The 21999-nt window shown below is 38.5% G+C and overlaps 1 protein-coding gene across 2 annotated transcripts in view; it reads left to right on the top strand.

Annotated features, from left to right (window-relative positions):
* Nucleotides 1-3364: 3364 nt before the first annotated feature.
* The window catches only part of LOC126291880 (26S proteasome non-ATPase regulatory subunit 8), a 59136-nt gene continuing 40501 nt past the window's right edge, over nucleotides 3365-21999 (top strand). Inside the window, exons 1-4 of one of the 2 annotated variants that reach the window (XM_049985604.1) lie at nucleotides 3365-3567; nucleotides 3650-4140; nucleotides 12307-12379; nucleotides 14170-14272. In XM_049985604.1, coding sequence (XP_049841561.1) covers nucleotides 4033-4140; nucleotides 12307-12379; nucleotides 14170-14272 — 284 coding nt within the window. In that variant the 5' untranslated portion in view covers nucleotides 3365-3567; nucleotides 3650-4032. Of the gene's footprint in view, nucleotides 3568-3649; nucleotides 4141-12306; nucleotides 12380-14169; nucleotides 14273-21999 lie in introns of those variants that run through there. The other variant, XM_049985603.1, reaches the window with a different exon arrangement.

The following is a 21999-nucleotide window of genomic DNA, read 5'->3' on the forward strand; positions in this document are numbered from 1 at the left end:
GAGAAACAGACTGCCAAGTTGCTCAGGTGATGATGATCCTGATGATGTATCACTGGGAGAACCAAGTGAAAAAAATGAAACATTTTCAGTGCTTGAGGAGTGTTCATCAAACTGTAATGAGGATTATGTTGAAAATTACTTTGTAATTGTCCTTTTCAATGGGGAAAAGCATCCAGGGCAAATAAGACAGATTAACGAGATGGGCTGTGTTGTTGAATGCATGGAGAAGAGACTTACATGTTGTAGGTGGCCTGAAAGACCAGATTCGATGTTATATTCTTGGAAAGATGTGTTGTTCAAAATAAAAGAACCCAAAAAGGTGTCTAATAAGAACCAATTTTCAGTTCCTGAATTGGACAACTTTAATTAATCAATTACTGCAATATTTAAACTGTTCTGAGCTTTTACAATAAATAATAAAACAAAAATAAACTAATTGGTATTTCCTTTTTTATTCTCTTTCCTTAACTTTTAGTTATCTAACTCAATTTTGGGATTTAAATGACTAATTGAAGTTTAGTAACATTCTATAATTCTATTGCATTTTTTTAGGTTTTTGTAGACACATGGGAACATGTGGGACAAAGTTATCCCAAGTGAAGTTAACATTGGCCCAGATTTTTTTTTTTTTTAAAAAATATTACAGTCATAAACAGTTTCTAAAATTCGTTAACATTAGACTGATCGTCACACATGGAATATAGATGCTTTAAAAATATTGTATTACAATTTACCAGTACTCTGTCAGCTACCAAGAACTCACCATGTCAAATATTGTGGAAAAGTGGGCCAATGTTACCCCTGCTGACGATACCTGTTAAATTTGAGGGAAATTCTCATAAAATTAATACAATAATGCTCAATAAGTTGTCTGCCATGTTGTCCCTCTTCCAGCACCAAAACTGGCTATGTAATATGATAACTGTACAAATTGTTCAGCCCTTTTTCAATTTATGCTTATTGAACTGGCCTCTCTAATATAGATTGGTCACAGAGTTGTCTAACTAGGTATTCTCTAGATATACTACAGGTAGAGGATATTTCCCTACAGAGTGCACTCAGAGGCGAAATACTATAGTCACAGACAAAAGCGTCTAGCACAGTTTTTCTCCACAGGATAAAAGCATATTCAGAAAAAAATATTTGGACAAATGAATTTGTTCCACCATGCAAAGTTTCAACTGCTACAATTCCTTACATGGTCAGTGGATCAAACAAGGCTCTTCAACTGCTTAGCTTGCCAAATAAGAAGACCTAGACATTTGCACATCTGTGGTAGCATCTGATCATCTGTCGCATAGGCTTCCACTTTCTGACGGCCCTCCTAACCGCTCATCAGTGGTGCCTATGGTGATGATTTCTCTGCTTTCTCCTATATTTTCTTCTAGTTCTAGCACTGGTGATGAGAGTGATGCTGGTGTGCTCGTGAAATTAATGCTGCTGGTGACAGTGATGCTGCACGTAGTGGTTCTATTTCTGGTAACTGAACGGTTCTGTTATTGGTAACACTTATGCTTGCTTTGATAGTTTTACTGAAGGTGACGATTTTGATGCTGATGACTCTTTGCGGTTGGTCGTCTCTGAGTATCCCATGTCTGATGAAATCATTTGACATATCATATAATTATGGTTTCTATACAAATGTGACGAATGGAAAAACTGGTAGATGCAGACCTCGGGGAGGATCAGTTTGGATTCCGTCGAAATGTTGGAACACGTGAGGCAATACTGACCTTACGACTTATCTTAGAAGAAAGATTAAGAAAAGGCAAACCTACGTTTCTAGCATTTGTAGACTTAGAGAAAGCTTTTGACAATGTTGACTGGAATACTCTTTTTCAAATTCTAAAGGTGGCAGGGGTAAAATACAGGGAGCGAAAGGCTATTTATAATTTGTACAGAAACCAGATGGCAGTAATAAGAGTCGAGGGGCATGAAAGGGAAGCAGTGGTTGGGAAAGGAGTGAGACAGGGTTGTAGCCTCTCCCCGATGTTATTCAATCTGTATATTGAGCAAGCAGTAAAGGAAACAAAAGAAAAATTTGGAGTAGGTATTAAAATTCATGGAGACGAAGTAAAAACTTTGAGGTTCGCCGATGACATTGTAATTCTGTCAGAGACGGCAAAGGACTTGGAAGAGCAGTTGAACGGAATGGACAGTGTCTTCAAAGGAGGATATAAGATGAACATTAACAAAAGCAAAACGAGGGTAATGGAATGTAGTCAAATTAAATCGGGTGATGCTGAGGGAATTAGATTAGGAAGTGAGACACTTAAAGTAGTAAAGGAGTTTTGCTATTTAGGAAGTAAAATAACTGATGATGGTCGAAGTAGAGAGGATATAAAATGTAGACTGGCAATGGCAAGGAAAGCGTTTCTGAAGAAGAGAAATTTGTTAACATCGAATATAGATTTATGTATCAGGAAGTCGTTTCTGAAAGTATTTGTTTGGAGTGTAGCCATGTATGGAAGTGAAACATGGACGATAACTAGTTTGGACAAGAAGAGAATAGAAGCTTTCGAAATGTGGTGCTACAGAAGAATACTGAAGATAAGGTGGATAGATCACGTAACTAATGAGGAGGTATTGAATAGGATTGGGGAGAAGAGAAGTTTGTGGCACAACTTGACTAGAAGAAGGGATCGTTTGGTAGGACATGTTTTGAGGCATCAAGGGATCACAAATTTAGCATTGGAGGGCAGCGTGGAGAGTAAAAATCGTAGAGGGAGACCGAGAGATGAGTACACTAAGCAGATTCAGAAGGATGTAGGTTGCAGTAGGTACTGGGAGATGAAGCAGCTTGCACAGGATAGAGTAGCATGGAGAGCTGCATCAAGCCAGTCTCAGGACTGAAGACAACAACAACATACAAATGTGGCATCTAGGAATCTGCTGCAAAGGTCCTTGAATTTCCCGACTAATTTTTTGCTTGCACAGGAGTTTTCCATCAGCGTAAGTTGTACTTGTGTGGAGTACTAACTACTAAGTACTAACACATTTCACTCTAGCATTTTCTCAAGTGTTGCTGTTGGCACCCTTGTTCCTCATCTACCGGTACTTACTTTTATTTCCAAAGACATAATTTACTCCACATATTGAAATACAATTTGTTCCTTTCTTTATTGCCTTGTGGCCTATGTCTACATCCGTAATGCGCAAACCAGTGTGAAGTACACAGTAAAAGATAGGTCTACACCCCATTGTACCACTTTTTCCCGATTTCGCAGGAAGAATGACTGCTGAAACGCCTTTGAGCGCGCTCTCATCTCGTCTTCAATGGCGACTATACGTTGGTGGTTGTAGTATATTTCTCGCTTACTGCTGGAAGTTGGTAAGTATGTGAGCTTTCGCAATTAGTCGGCGTCTGTCTTCACGTGTTTCGCAACTCAAACTCCGTGACGTCTCCCGAGGTTCAATACTAGTATAATTTTATAACTACACTAAGTAAATAGTTCATTAGCTTCCTTCTACTTCACCAAATTAATTCCAATTTTATGACTCTTATAAATTACTGAATTTCACGCTTCTTTGGGAGTAAATGGTAGCCCTATTATTCATAACGAAAAAGTACTGTATTGGACACTTAAGAACAGTTATTCATGTAGAATATGGTAAAAATGAGAATTATTTCATTATTTTTCCGTTTCAGCTGTTTATAAGGTCTTCTATAGACCAGGTCAAGGAATAAATGCCACGGAAAGAATGAGAGCAATTGTTGTTCTTATCTAGAATTTGCATGTTTCACTTGTCAAAAACCAAGTGTACCGCGCACTCAAAATGTTTTTAAACACTCGGCAGTTTATTTCTAAATTTTTAAGGGTATGAATTACGTGATAGTCTAAAAAACCGTCTGAAATTTCGTGAAGCATTCCAACTTGCTCTGAACTTTAACTGAATGAGCACTGTCAATGAGCACAGAGTATACTCACAGTATGTGAGACTGTGGTATACTCAATGCTATGCGCGCTCACAGCTGTATCTTTGTGAAGGGAGCACAGATCTTTTGCCAAACATCATAATAAGGTAAGCGTCATGGCGGCAATGAAAGAAGTGGTGTCATTGTACCAGCAACTGAAAACAGAATGGAACAAGAAACCACCGAACCTGAACAAATGTGGAGAACTTTTAACGAAATTAAAGGTAGTAATATTCTTTTGTAAAACATTCACTCAGTACTTCTTAAGTAATATCTACTTTGATTTTGGTAAGATTGTGCACGGAAGGAGGTAAATTATGTGACACCTAGTAAACCTGACACCCACACCTTAGTTCTCGATGTGTTTCTGTGCCCTCTGATCATCAGTTTATCACTTTATATTTTGAAGCGGAATTTTAGTCTCTTGTCGTTCATAGTCAGTTCAATAAACCCAGCTAATCTCTCCTCATCCCATTTGTTTCATATCATTCCCACGGCCAAGATTTCAGGGGGACGGCCACTATCGCTTGATATCTCCCAATATATTAAGGCAATAAGTTCGCTTGACAGGACAGTTTTTTTTTAATTAATAGAGAATATGCTGGCCTTTAATTAGAAGATACAATTTCTTTCGAAGAAGATTATACTTTTCAGTGACTGCGTATGCCCAGAAATGTTCTTTATGTTTCTCATTTAGCTGTCTTTGTGTGCTTTCGTGACAAACGGTCAGGGAAGCGGTGTATTAGATTTGGGCAGTTTGCCTCTCGGCAAGGAATTTTTCAGATTTTCGCCTATAGCATGAGAATGTTTTGTGCGAAAACACATTTAGTTTTAGCTGTTGTTGTACGTAATTGTAAGTGTTGCAAGCAAATTTTTACCACAGAATTGTTCAATTAATGTAAAGGAAGAGTGAGTCATTCATTAATATGGTCAAGCATTGCTGCCACCGTGACATGTTCACTGCTGTCAATTATTCCTCCACTTTCGTGTTGACTTAGCTATATACATGTCTGTCCCAAGCCCTACCCACCCACAAACTACTATGGCTGAGTAGCATGGTATATGTATGAAAGGTGTGATATTGTAATAATAATCCACCAGAACTGTTTTTCCCCCCCTCTGCTGGCTATGAGGGATGGTCAATTGTGACGTGGTGTGGTGTAAAATCTTAAATGTTATTTCTCATTTATGGTACTTTTTTCATCACAATAAATTTACAAATTAGCCGTGTTTTATGCAAATAGTTTTGTGGTTCTGTTCTATTTTGTACATTCCTTGGATGGTGGTTTATAATTGGCACTGTATGCATCTACTTCATTGTTAACTGTAATTTAAAAATTTTATAGTTTGACATTGTTCTTCTTTGATGTATGTAATATATTTAGCTCTTTGTGAATGCAAACTGTAAGTATAATTTGTATTTCTACTAAAATTCCCAAACATTTTCTCCTAAATTTTTTGTGTGTTTTGGATATTTGTGCAAGAGGTTCACAATGGTATGTGGCCAAAACCAGTTGCTTGTTAAACAATTTAAACAGTAGTTAATAGTGTCAATATCATCATTTTGAAGTTTTATGAAAGCTCTGACTCAGTAAATAAAAGTATTTTAATATTAGTTTTGGATTACTAAATCAAGCATTCATTGCTGTGAATACACAGATTAACAATCTGTGCTGATTTTTGTTAGTGTGTTGTTAAGTTTGTCACGTCTTCTTTCTTATACAAGTGCAGATGGTGCACTAGTTAGAACTACCTGTCAGAGAAGTCAGGCTGTCTGGACAATGACGGAAAGCTTAGTCAGTCAAGTACCTTTGATTTTCCATTCTAGCAAGTCATTCTAACAGCCCTTGCACAAAATGTCTTCGGAGATGGCACAAGTAATATTGCCGTGTATGTCTGGCTTGTGGTCTGATATGGATGGTGCCAATTTGATGCTTGCTGATAAGTCTCATTTCCTATGAGCTTATATTAACTGAATGCTCGATGGTAACATACTCTTTTACATGTCCAAACATTGAAAATAAGACCTTGCTTGAATTTCTATGGTGGCTTAAACACTATGGACAATTTCCCTTGATGTGTGGAACACTACAAAAGTTGCATCCGTGTATTTCAAAACAATTTCCCTACTCCTCAGCTCCCTACCCCCCACCCCCAAAGCAGAACCCACACTTCCCTCTGTCTCTTTATACATTATCGGAGAAATAAATTGACAGCAAGGTGTGAAAGGGGATAGAGGATTGCCTGAAGCAACACCATAAAGTTGTTCAGTATATTATTAAATAAGGTCATGTGACAGTAAGCAAGAGCTGAAACAAAATAAAATTAGCTTCACATTTTCCAAGAATCAGTTGTAAAGACTCAGTAGAGCCAGTCTCTCTCAATAAAGAAACATTGAAGCTCACTAGAGTTATTAACTCATAAGATTCAAGACAGTAGGAAAATAAGTAGAAATCCAGTGTGATGAGTTTCCCTGTGGAAGGTCCTTGCAAATGCCAAATAAATAAAAAGCTGCTACACTGACATTTTGCTCCCATTTCCAAGAATTGGGGTTCAAATCTATATCTGGCATGCCATATTTAGATTTTCTGAATTAAGACTTTTAGACCATTCAATGAGATATGATCCTGGATACCTGGCAGTGCTGACAGCTTTCAGTTGTGAAGTGTAAATGGCTGCAGATGGAAACAGTCTGTAGAACTTTAATAACACTGAAGCATTACCGTAGATATGCACAACATTTTTATGTGCTTGGTCGAGGTAGCCATGCCAAGCCCATTGCAAATGTCAGGTATAGTCTCTCACCAACTCTGCTGTAGTACAGTATGGTTCATTTGGAAACAACTGATTCCCATCCACACCAGTGTTCAGTCTGAGATTGCAAAATATGTACATATTTATGTAATGAAAATGAGTAAAATGTGTAAGAATTTATGTAATCCAATATTTTGTTAGATATTCAGCATAAAACAATAATTTTTAACTGAAAACAACTGCAGAGTTACACTATAGCGTGCTATATTATCTTAATATGCGCTTAAACTGTCAAGGAACATGAAAAGTACATTAAGAAGGTATGTCTCAGTTAATAAATTTTAAAAGTGTATACTGTTGCCATGCCAAGTACACTAATGTCCAAATTGTTTGCAGTCATAGGATCTTGCCAATCAGAAAGAACGTTATTGTATGAGAAAAATGATCCTTCCACATAATATGAAATTGATGGTGGGAATTTTAGGAGAGGAAATGTTCCGGGAGAGTTGTCCACTACACCATCTTCTCTCTCGATGGTGATACTGCATGCAGTAGCAAAAGTCGAATAACCTAGTTTCTTGCAAAAATAGTGTCAAACCTACTCAGTGCCCTCTGCCCAGAAACACTCCGTCTCCATTAGCTTTCATTTGATGTTTAAACAATAGTCCTGATAGATTCGAATTCCTCAAGGTTGCTGGTAAGGGAGTGGAATTGCTATAATTCTATTACAGAGCATTTGAATTTTAGGTTCACAAGTAGTTTAAGAATCATAAAAGATTTAATACTTTGATGAGACCTGGAGACATTAGAAGGTTTCAGGTTGGTTATATAATGGTAAGGCAGAGATTTAGAAACCAGGTTTTAAATTGCAAGTCATTTCCAGGGGCAGAAGTGTACTCTGACCACAATTTATTTGTTATTAACTGTTGCTTAAAACTGAAAGAGGTGTGAAAAGGTAGGAACTTAAGGAGATGAGACGTGAATAATTTGAAAAACCAGAGGTGGCTGAGAGCTTTAGAAGAAGCATAGGCATTGGTTGACTAGGATAGGGGAAAAGAATACTGTAGAAAATGTAAACCTTTAAGATATGAAATAATGAAGGCAGCAGAGAATCATATACGTAAAAAGACATGGCCTACTAGGAATTCTTGGATTTAATTGATGAAAGGAGAAAATATAGAAATGCAATAAAAAAAAAGCAGGAGAAACGGAATACAAAAATCTAAAAAATGAGACTTACAGGAAGTGCAAAATGGCTAAGCAGGAATGGCTAGAGGACAAATGTGAGGATTTAGAAGCATACATCACTAGGGGAAAGATTGATACCTCCGGCAGGAAAATTGGAGACTTTTGGAGAAAAGGGAACCACCTGCCGGAATATCGAGAGCTCAGATGGTAAACTAGTCTAAGCAAAGAAAAGGAAGGTGAAAGGAGTATATAGAGTGTCTGTACAAGGGAGATGTGCTTGAGAACAACATTATAGAAAGAGAAGTAGATGAGATGGGAGGTGTGATACTGAGAGAGTAATTTGCTAGAGCTCTGAAAGACATAAGCTGAAACAAGGCCCCAGGAGAAGAAGATATTCTGTCAGAATTACTGATAGCCTTGGGAGAGTCAGCCATGACAAAATTCTTCCATGTTGTATGTAAGATGTATGAGACAGGCACAATACCGTCAGACTTAAAGAAAAATGTAGTAATTACGGTTCCAAAGAAAGCAGTTGCTGAGAGGTGTGAAAATTATTGAATTATCGGTTCAAAAGTCATGGTTGCAAAATCTAACAGGAGTTCTTTACAGAAGAATGGAAAAACTGGTGGAAGCTGACCTCAGGGAAGACCAATTTAGATTACTGAGAAATATAGGAACACATGAGGCAATACAGACTCTTCAAAACTTCTCATAGAAGCTAGAGGAGGGACAAACTACATTTATAACATTTGTAGACTTAGAGAAAGCTTTTGACAGTGTTTACTGGAATACTCTATTTGAAGGTCCGAGGGTAGCAGGGGTACACTACAGGGAGCAAAAGGCTATTTACAATTTGTACAGAAACCAGATGGCAGTTAAGTCGGGCGGCCGTGAGAGGGAAGCACTGTTGAAAAGGGAGCGAGATAGGGTTGTAGCCCATCCCGATGTTATTCCGTCTGCATATTGAGCAAGCAGTAAAGAAAACAAAAGAAAAGTTTGGAGTAGGAATTAGTCAAGGGAGAAGAAATAAAAACCTTGCTTGCATAACTTGGTCAGTAGGAGCATTCTCACTGAAATGCAACATGCCAGGTTAGTCTTGGTCCAACACAGTTTTAATCTGCCAGAAAACTTAACATCTAATTTGTTAATCAGACTCCGTATGAATAAAATTCACATAAGAATACTTGCATGTGTGATGCCTTAAAGTACTCGAACTTCAGTCAACTTGCAAAATTTGCCCTTTCAACTGGAGTCTTTGGAGCTTATATAAAAAGTGGTGCAATTATAAGAGGCTTCCAAGCGTATTACATTAGAAGTGTAAATCTTTTCTATAACAGATTTATTAATTTTGTAATTTTTTGTATTAAATTCTGCACATTGAATGTTAGTCACAAGAACATGAGTAAACAGTAGGTGGATATTAACCAAACAAATAAATTGGGTACTAATCCTGGGTGTGAAAGTACTTCACTATCAGGCTTTTTTTATGACAGTGCTTGGAGACAGTGGGTCTCTTAAATTTTTATATGGCACCACACAGTAAAGTTACAGATTGGTATTGAAAGTTGATTAGATCCTCTATTGTTTAATTTTCATTTGTTCATTTTTGTGAGGAGCTATATTTGATGTAACATTATTTGGTTTTATTCACAAGTTCTTCTCAATAAACAAAGGATGTGTGTCCAGTTTGTCAGCTGTTTTCCTACCTGTGCCTCATTAAGGCTGCAGATGGACAATTAAAACATGAAAAACACACAACAAAATTTACATGATTTGCACATAGGCTTCACAGATTTCCCTCCTATCTTAGGTGAAATTTCTAGACTGTTACAAAAGTCTCAACTGTCCACAACAAATATTTATGACTCTGGTTGTGCAGCTGTTGGAAACTAACCAATCTAGAAGCACTGTGGTTGTGAACATCATCTGCAAAATGTAAGCCTTTCAAGGCTAATTTACAGTTAGGGAAAGAAAGGCTGCTGATGCCATACCTGGAGAATGTGTGTTGGACAGTCACATTGCATTTAGCGGGAAAGTTGAGCATGCAGGTGTTGTGGATATCCCACAACACAGGACCCTGGTGCTTTGAGCAATTCCACAAGAAACATTTGCTGACAGTTCCCAACAGCTTTCCAGTCAATATCAGAAGTGCCTTTTAAAGCTAATGGTGATTACTTTGAAGGACACTAAAGGCATTTTCTTTGCAACTGTTGTTTCTTTTATTTTCCAAGACCATTTACCTAACTTTCTAGGTACAACTTTTAAATGAGTTGAACTCGGCAAAATATAGAAGGTATTCGGAACAAAGACTTAAATGGGACACAGTGTATAGTTTTGAATTATCATGCTATTGTAGTATGGCATCATGCAGCAAACTGCTGTAGGAGTGATCTTCAAAACATCTTTGATATTGTTGTAAAGGAAAACAATTGTGGAACTTAAAACAGTTTGTGTAGATATATTACATAAAAGTATTGACTGTTTTTTTGTGTAATCATTGTGATAGTTCATACATTTGTTGAAATGGAGATCCAGCTTTCATATCCCTTCTGCTAAAAATGTGTGCCACCTGTCTTTGTAGCCTTGGTGTCACTGTAGCCTGCCGTTTTTCACTCGATGTGAAAAGTTGCCAGTGAACTTGTGTTCCCTGTGTGATTATTTTAGTTTTTCTCTTGTTACGTGTGTTTTAATTGCAGTTTGAAAATGTTTTTCATTTGTCCATCTTGTGGGATGTTGGGTAGTGTAATTTTGCAGGTTACCACGAGTGACTCTGTGAGAGAGAGTGTAATTATGTAAGTTCAGTTCTTCATTTGTGTGATCATATTGTCTCTAGTTGCTTTATAATGTTGGAGGTATTTTGTCTTTCCACCTATAAGAAAATGCATGTATTTGTCACGAAACGTGTTTAGTTTTTTTTAAATGTAGCATCAGAACTGGTAGTTTTATGCCCCCCCCCCCCCCCCCTTGTTTGGCATTGTTTATTCTGGTCTCATTATGCATTGCTTTGCAGAACTGGATATTTCTTGATGTGAAACACCACAATATAGTGCCACTAATATAGTTCAAAGGTGTGTGAATTCCTAAGGGATCAAACTGCTGAGGTCACCAGTCCCTACACTTACACACTACTTAAACTAACTTATGCTAAGAACAAAACACACACACACACACACACACACACACCCTCTTCCAAAGTAGGGCTCGAACCTCCGGCGGGAGGGGCTGTGAAGTCCGTGACACGGCGCCTCAAACCGTGCGTCACTAATGTAGTGGTGCTATATTGTGAGATGTGTGAAACATAGGAATAACTGAAACAAAATGTGTAGGCAGATGCTGTTCCTTGATGTAAGAGAAAACCAGCATAATATACCACCACAACGCAAAGACAGATTTAAAGTACCTCTAATGATTATATAAGACTTACTCGTAATTGTTGTCGAACACTTTAAACACATTAATCATATGTTTCACTTCCTTTTTGTAAGTGTGTGTGTGTGTGTGTGTGTGTGTGTGTGTGTGTGTGTGTGTGTGTGTGTGTTGCCAAATCAGATCTCTACGAAGAGAGACGTTGTACATTGTGCACCACAGTGACATGTGATGACAGAATGCCATTAGTTTGATTTGAACTGGTTTATGTAGCTTTTTTATGGTCTCATGATTGCAGCTGTGCTGGGAAAATAATTATGTTTAGTGTCAAGTTACCAAAGATGTGGCAACACACTCGGAAGGTTGGTTTTTTGTGTAGTAGTAACAATTGAATTTGTCATGGTACTAATGTAAGAATGTCCCTGCCCAAGATCTCTGCACTCTCGATGAGGTCTCAATACTTTGAAAGTTGAAATACACAGATCATTATATGACGTCAGTGTCACCATAGTGGTTGTGTAGTGTTGACAAATAGTTAATTCTTTGATAGTGTCACTAGTCAAAGCTGATGGGTTATTTCATATTATTTACTGCTACAGAATTTCTTAATTTATTTTTGAACTGGAAGCACTGCATTCAGCACACATCACAAACAACAGTGTACTTTAAGAAGTCTTCTCATTCTATCTTACTATGTTGCATTAGTGTTGCACTGACGGCCACATAACATTCCTAAAATTCAGGTGCATGTTGTTTTTCTTCCTCTTGTTTCGGGGGGAGAGGGCAGGTGTGATACGAGCCTGTTGTTGCTGTTAACATTGCAGTTGCCATCATATTGATGGGGACTTAATATGGCAAAGTGATGATTTATCCTCCTGTTATATGTTTAACATAAATAACAAAAATTAATACCTATATTAAAATCGGAAGTTGTGTTTCATATAATGCTTGTGTTTAATGGGACTGATTATTATTCAGACCACTTGGGAAGAAACTGATATTGAGTGAAATACTATCTGTTGTACACATACTGTTTAGGTTAAGAACAGCCTTATAATTCTTAGTATGTATCTTCCTTTCAGGTTGGCCTTACACATTTAATGTTCTTGCCAACTTCCAACTCGACTGCTTCACAGCAAGAGCTGTTACTTGCAAGTGAGTATTTTATTTCTGTACATAATCTTGTTTCTAAAATGAATATTACCTACAAACACAGGAAGCTAAATGGATGTCACAACTGTAGCTCAGTAGACTGTGTGGATTATCTGATAATGCCAATTATGTGCGCCATTTGGTGTATATTGCCATGTTCACACAGTTCCTGGTTCAGTTTTTCCCACTGAGTAAGGTGTTGGAGCGTTTGATGATGGACTTAACATTAAAGAGAAGCAGGTTTTGAATTTCTATCCAGCCATCCAGTTTTATGTTTTCCATAGTTTGCCTAAATGAGTTACAGTGAATACCAGATTCTTCAAAAACATGACCAGTTTGCTTTCAGACAGTACTATTTCTGAACTTGTGCTCAATTGCTCATCTAATTGAACAAAATATTAAATACTAATCTTCCTTTTACAGTTTTCCTCCAATTTGCATTTCAAATAAAATGGTTGGTAATCCAGTTGAACCAATCTTAATATGAAACTCATTAATCATGATAGCATATGCTATAATTGGATATGCACAATGATTACAACTTTTTATGATTTGCATAATGGCGCAACAATGTTACTGTCAGTTGTGAATTTTGGTTTGTGACTCTCGATGCCTGGTACTTTAGAAGAGACTTGGTACTGTACTTATGAACCCTTAGTAAACTTGCAAATGATAAGAATAAAAAAAAATAAGACAAATGAAGAAATAACTTTGAAGTACTGCACACAAAGTGGGAAAACAGTGAGACACAGGAAATTACAAAGCCATAAGTAAAGTATGGAAATATTAAGAAAAATAGTGCAATATCCTTCTTTTACAATTGAAATTATCATTAATTCCCCTAATGTAATATCACATTAAACTGAAAGCAAGTGCACATCAACCTTAATTTAACTTGACTGGTTCGTGGATTTTATGAAAAATGAAAGCTTGTGTTAAAGAATTTTTTTCTGTACTTTCTTTCAAATAAATTAATCTGTCATGCAATAAGTAAACAGGAACATTCTGTAAAGTGCTGTTATATCAGGCCAAGAAGTACTTGGCTTCAGGCAAACAGTAGTTGTATGGGAATAAAACCTTTCCAAATAACCTGATCAACAAACCACTGGGGTTTACAGTTGAAAAATATTTTATTCAGACACTGGTCTTAAAGTCAAGCGATGCTGATGTTGTGGAAGGTGAAATCCTGTGGTGTCAGTTCACAGTAATAATGTGTGTATGTAGGACTTTTGCAACAATAAAGTGTGTGTGTATGACTCTCTCTGAAGAACTTCGTAGCAACATGTTACCTCCATGTAATGGCTTACATTGTTGTTCGCTATCTATCACAAGGTGGCACACACATTCAAATCCATCACATAATGTCGAAGTTTTTCTCTCAGTTCCATTCAGAAGTGCAACTCCTCCATGTCTTCGAATAAAAGTTCCTTGCATGAGCAGTCACCACTAGTGTACTTCCTTTGGAAAGTCATTGTTTGCAGAAAGTTCTATATCTGACTTTTTTAAAATTGTAGATACTTCACACTATTGTATCCCAGTGCTTACTAAGTACGTATTACATTTAAACAATTTTAAATCAACTGTCCTTCAAATAATTTGCACGAAACATGTGGATAAATGACTTGATAATCAAATGTTGCTTTACATGTAGATGAAAAAGTCCTTAAAATGGAATGTTTGACTCTGTTAGTGTAGTGTTACAGATGGAGTAATCGCTTAGGTGTCAGAGATTTTGTGTTCATTCACTTCATTTTTTAAATTTCCATATTACTGTAATTTTTTTAATCTTCCAGGAGACATTCTGGAGATTGGTGCTCAGTGGAGCATTGCTATGAAAGATATACCCTCATTTGAGAGATATATGGCACAACTGAAATGTTACTATTTGGATTACAGGTAAGTGGACCTATGTTTCACTGTCTTGTTGCTTGGTCAGAATGATGGCTTGCAGTATTTCTGTCTGATATTTTGTGTGTGTGTGTGTGTGTGTGTGTGTGTGTGTGTGTGTGTGTACATGCATACATATTTTAGTCACATGTATGTTTATTGCTAGAAACTGATCTCAAGGAAGATTATTTAGCGTTCTAAAGAAATTTAGAAACACACAAGCCAATACTGACCCTGTGCCTTACCTCAGGGCACAACATTGAAAACAGCAAACCTACCTTTACAGCATTTATAAAATTATGAAAAAGACTATTTTGGCATTGTTGACTGGAATACTTTTTAAAATTCTGAATGTTGGAATCATAAAATACAGGAAACAAAATACTAACTACAACTTGAACAAAATGCAGTAATAAGTCAAACAACATAAAAGTACATCTACACCCATACTCCACAAGCCACCTGACGGTGTGTGGCGGAGGGTACCTCTATAGGTTCTCCCTTCTATTCGTATCGTATTGTTCGTGCAAAGGAGGATTGTCTGTATGCCTGCATGTGGGCTCTGATTTCTCTGGTTTTATCCTCATGGTCTCTCTGCAAGATGTATGTATGAGGGAGCAATATACTGCTTGACTCCTAGGCGAAGGTATGTTCTTGAAACTTTAACAAAAGTCGAGCTACTGAGTGTCTGTCTTGCAGAGTCTTCCACTGGAGTTCATCTATCATCTCCATAATGCTTTTGCGATTACTAAATGATTCTGTAATAAAGCGCGCTGCTTTCCGTTGGATCTTCTCTCTCTCTTCTATCAACCCTATCTGGTACAGATCCCCACACCAGTGAGCAGTATTCAAGCAGTGGACGAACAAGTGTACTGTGACCTACTTCCTTTGTTTTTGGGGTGCATTTCCTTAGGATTCTTCCAATGAATCTGTCTGGCATCTGCTTTACTGATGATTAATTTTATATGGTCATTCCATTTTAAATCACTCCTAATGCGTACTCCCAGATAATTTATGGAATTAACTGCTTCCAGTTGCTGACCTGCTATATTGTAGCTAAATGATAAGGGATCTTCCTATGTATTCGCAGCACATTACACTTGTCTACATTCAGATTCAATTGCCATTCCGTGCACCATGCGTCAATTCGCTGCAGATCCTCCTGCATTTCAGTACAATTTTCCGTTGTTACAACCTCTCGATATACTACAGCAACATCCGCAAATAGCCTCAGTGAACTTCCGATGTCATCCACAAGGTCCTTTATATATATTGTGAATAGCAACAGTCCTACGACACTCCCTTGCGGCACACCTGAAATCACTCTTACTTCGGAAGAGTTCTCCATTGAGAATGATATGCTGCGTTATGTTATCTAGGAACTCTTAAACCCAATCACACAATTGGTCTAACAGTCCATATGCTCTTACTTTGTTCATTAAACGACTGTGGGGAACTGTATCAAACGCCTTGCGGAAGTCAAGAAACACGAAATCAACCTAGGAACCAATGTCTACGGCTGAGTTTCGTGGACAAATAGCGCAAGCTGGGTTTCACATGATCGTCTTTTTCAAAACGCATGCTGATTCCTACATAGTAGATTTCTAGTGTCCAGAAAACCCATTATACCCTAACATAATGTGTTCCAAAATTCTACAGCTGATAGACGGTAGATATATAGGTCTATAGTTATCAGTGTGTGTACGACCCAGGACAACCAGGAGATCGGGGAAAAACCCGGGAAGTTTTTCATCCAGGAAAAAAAACGGGAAAAACCCGGGAAGTTTTTCATCCAGGAAAAAACCGGGAAAAACCCGGGAAGTTTTTAGAATTTCGAGAATTTTTCGTTGTTTTAGTTTTCAGTTAAATTTTTGTAATCTGGACTGGTAAGAATCTATATTCTAACAAAGGATATTACTGTATCCCGCTACTGCAGAATAATACAACAACAATAAAACGTGAACGAGAAAAAAATGTGAAAATAAAACATAAATTGCAAGGAAATGTGCCATATACACCAACAAAATACAGTGCTCATACAAGTGTTTGTCAACAGCAAAATGTGTCAAAGGCTTTAGGAAGACTACTCTTGCGCCCAAGCTGCCAGATTCACGCATGCGCAGCAGGAGGGATGTATCTGACCCGGATTACAATTGCGGGGGGGGGGGGGGGGGGGGCAAATTCATATTCTTGAGAATAAAAAACCTTGTTTCACAGAGCTCGTAGCAACCCATCCCAGTTGGTTTTTGAACACACTCTGTAAATTGATTTCTGAATGAATCATAAGTTAAGGCTTGAATGCGTGCATAGTTTACGTGATGTCTGTCAGGGAATCCTTGTCGCAACTAGAAATAAACTTTCCTGCAGGCAAAAGGGGACCGGGTTATACGAGCTGATCGGAGTAAAGCTGAACTGCTGTCTGATTATGTCAATGACTGTATTTGCGAATGATCAGTGTTGTTATCCATTGTTTCATACTACCAGAATGGAAATAAACGACTGACAGGAATAACAGGGAAGATAGATTACTTATTATCTTCTGTGTATCCAAGAAGATGTAATTTTGTCAGAAAAGTTTTGGCCAGACTGCTATGCTAATAAGGGTTAGTTGTACAGTCCCTGTCTAGCAGCTGCTTAACTTCTATTCTGGAAGTAGTGCGGAAAGTGGTTTGTATGAGTATAACACGTAACCGGAGAATAATCAGGGATAACTAAACTGGTGATTCTGGCAGGGTTAGTGAAGTTAAGCGGCAAATAAATTGTGACAAAGGCAGGAATAGTTAAAGTTAGTCATGACAAGATTGTTTGTTAGAACGAGGAAGAAGAAGAAGAAGAAGAAGAAGAAACGGGGACATCACACCAATTAGGGAAGAACATGACTATTCCAAATTTATATAAAAATCTTGTACTACTACTTTTCAATCTCATGCTTGAGAAACTGGAGCGTATGAATGAAATGTGAAACTATTTCCTAAAATTAAACTGTTTGCTTGTAGTAGGCCTAATAGGTATTTTATGTTGCTCTTGGTGGATTATATTCTGCCGTGTTATATAAAAATGACCATATGTGCCAAAACAGTCTCGTTTATTTGGTGTGTGTTACCATACCTGCAGTGTTAGAAAGGCCTATTTTGTTTTATCTAGCAGACAGTGACAAAATAGACGGATAAACCACACCAGTCTTTGGTACTATTTGTATTAACACCTTACGCAGTATTAGACAACGATATTTCGATTCTTCATGTAGCAAAACGTTTGATGAACTTTGATGCGGTAACAGATTCTAATGCAAAAAGGAAAGCACGCCATGTAAAGCTGTAGCAAGATTAGAGAGAAAACAATGCTAGGAGCTAAGGATTGAAGTAATGTGTACTATCTTGCTTGTCTGTCGTTTTTACTGGTTTTATGTATCCTATATTTGTCACCAAAAACAGAAAGGCAATAAAGAGTGCAAATTCTCTGAAGAGTTCTTGTTCTCCCGGTTACAAATAAGCCCATCCAGTACTAATTGCGAAGGTTTTCCTTAAAAAAAAAATTACAGGGGAAGGATGTCAAACTGGGTGACTGGGAGCAGGAGAGGCACAAAAAGACATTTTAATTTCCCCTATTCTGAATATAGTTTGATGGCATCCAGTACAAAATATACACGTTTAAATTCCACGGAGCGAAATACAGTGACGTGCGATAGAAGAATGCTGTATGAAGAGGGGTGGCACTCCACTCTGGCACACTTAAGACCGAATAACATGTCTTACATTTCCTCGAACGTATGTTTTATGCATCAGGCTCTTCAGAAAGATGTGTGCTATAAAATGAACATATTTCAATTTTTGACGTCGTATCTCAAATGCTTATGGGGGGGAGGAGGGGGGGGGGGTACTATCTTAGTATTGCCCCGGTTCGGAAATATCGTAGATCCGAGGCTGATGTGCAGAGCAGTATGAGTTATATTGGGCAAGTGTGTAGTGTCCACGTGACCCATGTTTGCATTTAGTGATTCTGCAGTTTCCTCTTCGTTTACTGCTCTCACGTCAAATGAAAACAAAATGAATTTCTGTGGCCAGGAGCTATCAAGTGAATTAAAATAGTCACGTAATCACAGAAGGCTAATACACGTTATTAGTTTCAGATTTCATTTTATTTCCACTTTTCTGGCAGTCGTACATTAATCGCCTTGTAGAACAATGAAGTTAGTTTTGTCAGTTTGCTGCAGAAATTTGACTTTTATTAACTTTTTAGCTGAGGCAGTCAATGCATTTGAAACGAAATGTTTGGTTTCTCACTATCGGCAAATTTCAACTGTTCGCTGCATTTCAGGTGCAGATTTTCATCTTCTAGCACGTATGGCATTATGTCACAATAAAGAATCAAAAATCAATTAATACAGTACTGGTACTCAAAGAAAATATACATCCCGAAACCCACACTGAAAAGCTTAATATCCGGTCGAGGCCAACTTAATTGGGAATCTAGATATGAGTGTGCTCTTTAAGTCTGCACTTTAAATGTCCCTATTTTAGTATGGTTCACGAAATTCTGATGCTCGTGGAGTATCCTCTGACACCTCTTTTCTTTTATGGCGTAATGTAAGATCTTTTAATGTTTTACGCGTACGAACATACGGGCTTCTGCGTAGTAGCTGCAGCTGCCAAAGCGCGGTGGGACCAGTTATCTGGCTCTCTCTGACAACTACGGAAACGAACATATGTCTAACAGGTCGCGGGAAAATATTGTGAATGGTGGTTTGAAAAGCGTTACTTTCAAATTAAATTTCCTTTTTCGCAAATTGCACTATGTGTGAGAATGTACGATGAATTTCTTGAATCACAGAGCGTTTGATGACGAGCCATTTAGAAGTATTTCCAGCCCAGAAGATCAGACATTCTTGTCGTCATTTTGAGCAAGTTGATGTAGTGGTACGGAAGCTCTCTCTCCTCTGCGGTAGCTAATTTATTTGTGGAAAACTCTGAGGACAAGTCAATGGACTCGTTTAAAATTTTTACTGGTACATTTGTTTGATATACCTTTTAGTGTAACACATGCACAAAATATCAACATTATATGTGAAAGCTTTGCTTTTCTTGTAGCAACACTATGTATATTAATTTAAAACATTAACTTTTCCTGTTTGTGTATCCGCGCTACTTAACAAGTTGCTATTAGCTGACTACATTGCATGTCCTGCGGTCTGAATATCAGCTGTCATCGGCTGGCTGGATCACGTGACATGAGCTATGAGTGGCTTACAAAAGCGCATCACAGTCTCGATTACATGGTTCAGAAAGTAACATGTGTTGTTCAGTGGAATTCGAATTTATACTTTCGTAATATGAAAATATACAGTGTACATGTTGCTGCACAACAAAAATCTTTGCAAAACGGTTTTCTTCCCCGAGTTTTGTTTTCTAAAGTGCCTGGAAATTCTACGCTGTGTATAAAAACATAACCATTCAAAGGATTGATATTTTTTACAGTTCTAAGGGAAAATATACTGTCACATAATAACACAAAAAAGTGTGTTTTCATCCGGGAGAAAGCGAATTTTTAACCAGGACATCTCAGAATTTTTCTTTGTCCACATATACACCCTGGTTATGCACATCTGTTCGACGTACCTTCTTGAAAACGGGGATGACCTGTGCCCTTTTCCAATTTTTCGGAACGCTATGCTCTTCAAGAGACCTATGGTACACCACTGCAAGAAGGGGAAAAAATTCCTTCGCGTGCTCCGTGTAACTTTGAACTGGTATCCAATCAGGTCCAGAGGCCTTTCGTCTTTTGAGTGATTTTGTTTTTCTATCCCTCTGTCATCTATTTCGATATCTTCCATTTTGTCACCTGTGTGACAATCTGGAGAAGGAACTACAGTGCATTCTTCCTCTGTGAAACAGCTTTGGAAAAAGACATTTAGTATTTCGGCCTTTAGTCTGTCATCCTCTGTTTCAGTAGCATTTTGGTCACAGAGTGTGTGGACATTTTGTTTTGATCCACCTACCGCTTTGACATAAGTTCAAAATTTCATTGGATTTTCTGCCAAGTCAGTACATAGAACTTTACTTTCGAATTCATTGAACACCTCTCGCATAGCCCTCCTCGTACTACATTGTTTGTCTGCAGGGCCTTGGCTGTGTTTGTTTGCTGGAAGTTCCCTTTGCTTCCATAGCAGTTTTCTAACTCAGTTGTTGTACAATGGTGGCTCTTTTCCATCTCTTATGATCTTTGCTTGGCACATACTCATCTAATGCATACTGTACGATGGTTTTAACTTTGTTCACTGATCCTCAACACTATCTGTACTCGAGATAAAACTTTTGTGTTAAGCCATCAAGTACTCTGAAATGTGCTTTTTGTCACTTTTGCTAAACAGAAAAATCTTCCTACCTTTTTTAATATTTCTATTTACGGCTGAAATCATCGATGCAGTAACTGCTTCATGATAGCTGATTCCCTGTTCTACATTAACTGTTTCAAATAGTTAGTCTGTTTGTCGCCAGAAGATCTAATATGTTATTGCCATGAGTCGGTTCTCTGTTTAACTGCTCAAGGTAGCTTTTAGATAATGCACTTAAAGAAATTTCACTGGGTTCTTTGTCCCTGCCAACCATTATAAACGTTTGAGTCTCCCAGTCTGTATCTGGTAAATTAAAATCTCCACCCAGAACTATAACATGGTCAGGAGATCTACTCGAAATATTTTCCAAATTTTCCTTCAGGTGCTTTGCCACAACAGCTGCTGAGCCAGGGGCCTATAGAAACATCCAGTTACCATGTTTGAGCCTGCTTTAATCGTGACCTTCACCCAAATTTATTTCACATTTTGGACCCCCGTCAATTTCCTTCGATACTATTGCACTTTGTCATTCCCTGTTCCATTTTGCCTACTGCTACCTTGCACGTCTCAGGAGGCATCTTTTCGGGCCTAGGGAGAGAATTCTCTAACCTAAAAAAACCCCCTCATGCACTCCACACGTACTCCGCTACCCTTGTAGCCGCTTCCAGCGTGTTATGCACGCCTGACCTATTCAGGGGACCCTACATTTCCCCACCCGATAGCGGAGGTAGAGAAATTTGCACCCCAGATCTCCGCAGAATCGTCTGAGCCTCTGGTGTAAGCCTTCCACTCGGCTCCAAACCAGAGGACCGCTATCGGTTCTGGGAATGACACTACAAATAGTTAGCTCAGATTCCACCCCGTGAGCTAGGCTTTCCGCCTTCACGAATTCTGCCAACCGCCTGTACAAACTGAGGATGACCTCTGAACCCAGATGGCAGGAGTCATTGGTGCCGACATGAGCAACAATTAGCAGTCGGGTACACCCAGTGCTCTATATTGCCGCCTGCAGGGCCTCCGCCACATCTCGCATGAGACCCCCCAGCCAGCAGACAGAGTGAACACTGGCCTCCTCCTGCGACCTTTCCACTACTTCCCTAAGGAGCTCCATCGCCCATCTAAAATTGGCGCTCCCAATCACTAATAAACCCCCTCCCCCCGTGTGCCTGCTTGGCCCTTGCTGAAGGAGCGGCCACATGTCCACTCACAGGCAGAGCGGGCGATGCCACACGGCCAGCCTCCACATTGACCCTCTGCCTCGTGCGACGCGAACGCCATTGAACCCACCACTCCCCTTGGGGAGAGGGCGCTCAACGACGCTCGGTACCCGCCAAGATGTCTCAACTGCAGGGACCGTGGATGAACCATGCAACGCACGAGGCTGCCCACTGATGCTACACTCAAA

This window comes from Schistocerca gregaria, chromosome 9 (assembly GCF_023897955.1).
Source record: "Schistocerca gregaria isolate iqSchGreg1 chromosome 9, iqSchGreg1.2, whole genome shotgun sequence".
NCBI classification, from domain to species: domain Eukaryota; kingdom Metazoa; phylum Arthropoda; class Insecta; order Orthoptera; family Acrididae; genus Schistocerca; species Schistocerca gregaria.